Raw genomic sequence first — 7,153 nt, 5'->3', positions numbered from 1 at the left:
TATTCGTAGAAACTTTCATGATTTTTCTACCGGATTTGGTTTAGTTTTTCCATTGCCTACAATTGCATCGGGATCTGAACCAGGTTCTATTTACACTTCGGGAATACATCAGAAAGATAGAGTTGATGGGGTTCGTTGTGCTCAATCTTTAATTTTCTTTTATGTTTTGTGAGCTTCATTGGTCGTGTTTTGTTTTTGAAGCTATGACATAACAAGTTTGCATTGTCTGATTGGCTACTTACTCACTAACACACGGGGTTTTTTTTTTTATTGTAACCAATATATTAATTTGATTCATTACATGCTTTTCTAAACTTACTTGAAGAATTGTCGAATTTTAAATTAAATTTCAACGGCAGTATTTTGTTATTTAAGTTGTGACCACCAAACATACTTCTACATTGAAATCATGGATTCAAGATATATTTTAAGTTTAATAGCAATTAAACGTTTTATAACTGTCTATAATAAACTGATAGTCAGTGATTCAGTGCGTATTACAATATTATCTAAAAAGAATAATTACTATAAAAAGGAAATGTATGATTGTCATGAGACAACTATCTATCAGAGGGACGAATTTATCAGCATTTATATATTTATCACTGTTCGGTATTTGATAATGTGAAAACTCATACAATTTAGTCAGCAATAAAGTCACAAGCATGAAAACATATTAACAAAAACAGTTACTACTTTCAGAAAAAAAAAGATATAGCTATATAATAACAAAAAATCCAATTAGTACTAGTCTACTGTGTTTGAAAATTTAATGTTGCCGGTTCACTCAATGTATATGATACATGTAGTCCGTAAGTTTGAAATAGAGTATGATACGAATTGATATCAAAATCCTTAATTCAGACTTGAAGGATATGCTGTATATCGTAAATAAATTGCAAACGGTTGTTTCTTTGCTTTTCCATGTGTTTTCTAAATGTAAAAGTTTCAAATATGTGTTATCTCGTTGATATTAATTCTATCTATCTAAAAAGAATGAATCTTGCATATCGTTCTATGAAATACTGTCAGAAAACAAATGCAAAAAATAAATTATATTACTCACACAAAATAGGAAGAACGCATAAAAAATGCAACAGTAGTATACCGCTGTTCGAAATTCATCAATCCATTTAGAAAAAACAAATCTGGGGTTACAAACTAAAACTGAGGGAAACACATCAAATATAAGAGAACTAAGACACAACAGAAACACAACACTAAGATGCAATACACTCAGAAACGAATTATGAAATAATAATGGTCATTGTCCTGACATGGTACAGGACATTTCAAGAAAAAAGTACAAAAAATGAATACAATAAAAAATTCTCAGTCGAAAAATACAACAAGACTCACGTCGAAAACGAAAAAAGAAAGAAAAACACAGCGTACATCACTTATTCGGTATAATGAACACTCAAAAAATCCTAGACACTGGTATATCAAGTTAAGGTATTTTTGTCACTTCATATAACTTTGCATTTAGAGTTTAAGATTCTAATTCGGATTGGTTTTCGCTTAATCAATCATGACCACCAAACAACTGTTTGTTCGGACTTGATAATGACAATGTACGTATTTGGATAATACACAAAAAGCTACCAACATGAATGAAAGATATATATCTACATACGGATTTAAGAAACAAATGATTGTATTTCTTTACTGAACTTTTATTCAAAGTCATTTTAGTTACTCTTTCAAAACAAATCTATCACATATGAAAGTTGTATTTCTGTTGTGTCGTAGTTCTCTTATATTTGATGTGTTTCCCTCAGTTTTAGTTTGAAACGCGATTTGTTTTTTCTCAATCGATTTATGAATTTCGAACAGTCGTATACATGCATGTGAATAAAATGTAATACAGCTCTTGCGTAATAACGTTTAAGACTTGGAAAACAAAATTCGGTTAATGCGTAGCCCTTAATTTCATCTTTTGTGTGGCATTACGCAACTTTAATGTAGCATCATAAAAATCATTATCATGATGTTCTTTTACCAAAAGTAACAGACAACATAATATATTTCAAATCGTGTTATGGTTTAGATGTTGAAATAAATTGATTTTTTCCTTTGCAAAAGTCATTAACGTTTATCAATATCGTTTGTCCTTAACAGAATTTGAGACTGAGTGGCATTTTGATTAGACGGGAATATGTTACAATAGAACGCACAATTTTAAATAATAACTTTGCCAAACGTTTTAACGGGGGTAGTTCCGTCTATTTGTTGCATTAAAATGTTATAAAGACAATATTTAGAACGTTTATGCAAATCAAGCATAATCTCATTTTCTAAAACACAATTTATTTCAGCCATTCCATCTAAACATTGACATCAATAGTTTATATGAACAACAGATTTGTATATTTTACAATTTAAAATTCCATTTAAATTATATTTCGTTCCCGTATGTATAACAACGGACTGTCTAAGGTCTTTAAACTATAGACAGTTTCTATGAATTTATGTTCTTATTCAATACTTCACACGAACATAAAGCATTTATAAAGTAAAACTCAACACCGTTATTTGGTTATCAGCTCGCCCCGACAGCACAGAAAGCTTATTTTATTATAAACAATAAACAAATGTCCAATTTGCTGTCATCGACCGCTGCCATCACATATAAACACAATCTACAATAGAAAAATGTTGTATAAGTTGAAGAAAAAAATCTTTACAGTAATACATACATGTATCTTATCAACTATTTTCCACAAAACATACTATTTATATTCCTATGAAGTCTTAAAAAAAGGGGTGGGTGGGTGGGAAACGAACCTTTACTGTCGGATAGGCGAACCTCAAATGAACAATTCTAGACTTTCTTTTTATAATTTTAGCGCTAAAATTCTAGCATGGAGTTATCATGATTGATATAACTTAAACCGGTAATAACTTACTGATTGTCCAATCAAATTAAACATAAACATGTTTTGATTTAAACACACGTGCTAAAAATAAACAAAAACACGTGTTCCCGAGTAACCTTTATAAATACATTTATGTTCTTATTCAATACTTCAAACGAACATAAAGCATTTATAAAGTAAAACTCAACACCGTTATTTGGTTATCAGCTCGCCCCGACAGCACAGAAAGCTTTGATTGACAAAGAAAGGGACATAAAGAAAAGGGGGGGGGGGGCAAACAATATATATTACAAGCCTAAATTCTTAGAGACTGACAATCTGTTTAGTATACTCTCTTTAACATAACCATCCCTGGCTTTATCACTTTTCCATCTCCCGTGTTTCTTAAACAACCGGTCATCTATTCCAGCTTCTGCCGCGGCAGTAGCTCCTCCTGACCTCAAACTATGTAAACCAAACTGTTTTTTATCAAGACCTAAACTGTCAAGTGCAGATAACAATAACTCTCTGGCTCTGGTGTAAGAAATATGACTACTCTTTCTAAGTTTGTATATGTTCAAAGATTTACAATAACAAATAGATCTAAAAATGAACTCATTCGATTCTTCCGGAATGTTAGCTAACTTTAGATAACGCTGAACTACATCTACCGGGCATGTAATATTCCCTGTTTTTGAAATGACAACATCTCTCCCTTCCCTATATACATCAGTTTTACTCTTGACTAAATAAAGTGTAAGGTAAGTAGGGGAAAACTGTATATCAGACCTTCTCAAGTTAGCTAACTCGGAGAATCTTAAAAAACCAGCATAGGCTAATAAACACATACATGCTATTCTTACATCTTTTAAATTACAAGTGTTGTTAGCATATTTACATACAATATTTTTTAAAATATGCGGTGTGATAGGTTCTTTTTTGACAACTGAATGACCTATTTTTCTATGAGCCCCTTCTAGAACAGATGCAACTAGATTATTTTCACTGGGATCAGCAACGCCAGCTAATTTGTGTGCCCATTTTATGGCGTAAAAAGCATCATTTAATTTTGAAACAGATTTTGCAGTTTCAGACAAATGAATTAAATATAAAGAAATATGTAAATGAGATGCCGGCAATGGTGAAAAAGAATATTGACTAGTCCACTTACACCATGAATTAAAGGCATATCTATATTTCTTCTGAGTACTCTCAGCCTTGGATGAAAGAAGGAATTCTGGTAACTGGTTGAACAAACTGCTGAGATCATTATTAGAGGCAACTTGTGAATTAAAGTCTGACCACTGTCCTACTAAAAAAATATCTGAAAAACGTAAAATTGCAATAACATTTTATATACATATATATAGGACAAATTATTCGCATATTTCAAATATCTATACACAGAGTAAAATATAATATATATTCAAATATTTCTACGCCAGCTACAATATCTTTATAGATACTAGGGCCATGTACTGTAAAACAAATGACCATGCCTGCTACAATATCATTATAGATACTAGGGCCATGTCAATAAAAAACCAAGCCTGCTACAATATCATTACCGATACTAGGGCCATGTCAACATAAACAAACCATGCCTGCTACAATATACATATATATACATATACTAGGGCCATGTCACAAACAGACCATGCCTGCTAAAATATATTTACATATATTAGGGCCATGTCTAAGATGCATCTAGCAAAACAGCCAAAACTGGTGAACCAAACGGTTCAATTCCGAATATCGTATTCTTATTCGAACCTTGTTTATAAATACCATCAGTATTTTTAAACACAATAACATCTTTTACGTAATCTTGATAAATCAAATGTTTATCGAATATCAAAGGCCAGAATGCAGCCGAAGTCCACTTAGGTACAACTAACGTGCCTCGAGCTTTACAAGCTATAATGTGTTTAATCGATCTAATCACAAGATTAATTGGTGGAACTAGCCAATTATTTTCATTGGTCCACACTTGAGAAAATGCATCAACTGCTTCAGAATCAGGTTGCCAAAATAAGGAGTTAAATCTCATAACTTTTCTATTTTCGACACTTGCAACTCTATCAATCGAATAAGGACCCCACATATCATTTAAAAAATTGAAAAATATATGTGTGACTCCCCAGTCCTCAAAATCAACCATTTTACTGATATAATCAGCCTTTTCATTTTCTTTTCTGGGAATCCATTGAATATCAATTGATATTCCTTTTTGAATGCAAAATGAAAAAATAGATTTTGCTATAATATGAAGATTTTCTTTCATACTTCCCGAATTAACTATTTTGACACAATTTTGATTGTCAGTAAACCACTTTATAGTTTTTCCTGTGAAACTATTCTTAAAAGAAAAAAGGGCTAACTCTATAGCTTTCAGCTCTCTCCCGGTGGAGCTTTGCACTGTTTCACTACATGTCCACATCTTATGGAAAATCTTATTTTCTAATTCAACGGTGTATGCACCAGCGGCAATATTACTAGCATCTGAGTATATGACAACAGAAGATTGACTGTAATGACCTAATTTACGATAGTTAATCATAGGGACATTTTCTAACCAGAACTTTAACTCTGATAAAACCTCAAAGGGTTTGTACCCTGTAATAGGAATATCCCACCCGATTCTACTTTCAATTTCCATGTAACAGAACTTTGACATGATTCTAGCCACATTTCCGATTACGGGAGTCATTGAAATAATTCTGCCTACCACCTGAGCTAAAGATCTAGCTGTAACATAGGGAAATTTAGCCAAAATGACATTCAATGAAGAAATCAATTCGTCAACTCGACGTTGAGTAATAGATATTTTGTATTCTTTCGAGTTCCAAACTATTTCCAACCATTCTAACTCGGTAACAGGTTTAAAAACAGACTTCTCCTCGTTAATAAGGAAACCAGCATCAAATCAAAGACCTTTTCACGAAGGACGATTGCTCATTACATGTATTTTCATCTGGACTCATGCCAAATCCATCATCTAAATACAAAACAATTTTTATACCGTTTTCACGCCAAAATTTTACTAGTGGCCTCAAACATTTAGTAAAAATGTACGGACCGTTAGTAATTCCGAAAGCTAAAACAGTATAACAATAAAATTGACCTTCCCACTGAAAACCTAAGAAAGTCTGTTGCTGTGAGCAGATGTCCAAGTGAAAATAACCAGATTTTAAATCAAACTTATACAGATACATATCTTTGTCAAAATATTGTATAGCTAACTTCCAATCCTCAAATTTTATTTTTTCGCGCTTTATGTGTTTATTCAATTGACTCATATCTAAAATAAGTCGTTTCTTACCGGACTTTTGAGTAGCAACACTCAATGGATTTACCACATATGGTCGAAAAGGCACTTTAATTACGCAACCTATTAGAACTAAATCTTCAATTGACTTTGTGACAAATTCGGTATTCTGCCGTGCTAATCTATTATTTCTTTGGTACATTTTAAAAGGTGTATCTATAAATGGGATAACATAACCATTTTTTATTGTATCAATTTTCCTGCACCATATGCGCATTTCGACAATACATGTCTCTTCAGTGATGCTCGTGGCCAAAATATTTGAAATCCAAAGTTTATATAACAGATGAAGAGCTATAATCCAAAAGGTCCAAAAAGTATAGCTAAATCCGTGAAAGGAATTTCCTTAATTTATAATAATTTCTAACATTTTGTAACAGCAAATTTTAATAACACAAACAAATCCGTATTTTCATGCCAGTACCGAAGTACTGGCTACTGGGCTGGTGATAACCTCGTGGACTAACAGTCCACCAGCAGAGGCATCGACCCAGTGGTAGTTATAACATTAACGGTACCAATAAGTATCATGCTTTATAGGATTAATTGGACTACTCAATGTATTGTCTGTAAACAGTTGTATTTACATTTCGATAAGAAGATGATTTATTGGGGTTTTGATCACAAAAAAAAATTCCTAATTCAGATTAGTTGTGTAGACTTTAGCATACCGACAAATGCTTTCGGTTCTCAACAATTTTCAGCATGTACTAATGCTGCATTTAACTTTAAATGAAATGTGTACACATTTGAAACCAATCTAGCTGCATCTGATGGACTGTTTGATATGACAGGCCTTTTTTTCAATAAAGAGACCACTTACGAGAGAGCAAAAAAGTGGTATCTTAATACAGGTGGTCTTGTAAGCAAGTTTGACCGTAGCTGTTACTTTCGGATGTTGTTGAGATATCAAAACCCGTATTGCTAATTATCTCAAGAAATAGAAATCATCGTGTTACTTACACAC

The 7,153-nt window shown here is 32.4% G+C and overlaps 1 protein-coding gene across 1 annotated transcript; it reads right to left on the bottom strand.

Annotated features, from left to right (window-relative positions):
- Positions 1-3,166: 3,166 nt before the first annotated feature.
- Positions 3,167-4,036, bottom strand: LOC143056909 (integrase/recombinase xerD homolog). Its single transcript, XM_076230093.1, has one exon. The coding sequence runs from the start codon at positions 3,704-3,706 to the stop codon at positions 3,167-3,169; it is 540 nt and encodes a 179-aa protein (XP_076086208.1). The 5' UTR covers positions 3,707-4,036.
- Between the last annotated feature and the right edge of the window lie 3,117 nt (positions 4,037-7,153).

The sequence above is a fragment of the Mytilus galloprovincialis genome, chromosome 13, assembly GCF_965363235.1.
Source record: "Mytilus galloprovincialis chromosome 13, xbMytGall1.hap1.1, whole genome shotgun sequence".
NCBI classification, from domain to species: Eukaryota; Metazoa; Mollusca; class Bivalvia; order Mytilida; family Mytilidae; genus Mytilus; species Mytilus galloprovincialis.
This window is presented reverse-complemented; position numbering and strand designations above follow the sequence as displayed.

Bases quoted from the DNA above. Each gene is read 5' to 3' on its own strand.
- LOC143056909 (XM_076230093.1), bottom strand. From the start codon at position 3,706: ATGTGTTTATTAGCCTATGCTGGTTTTTTAAGATTCTCCGAGTTAGCT.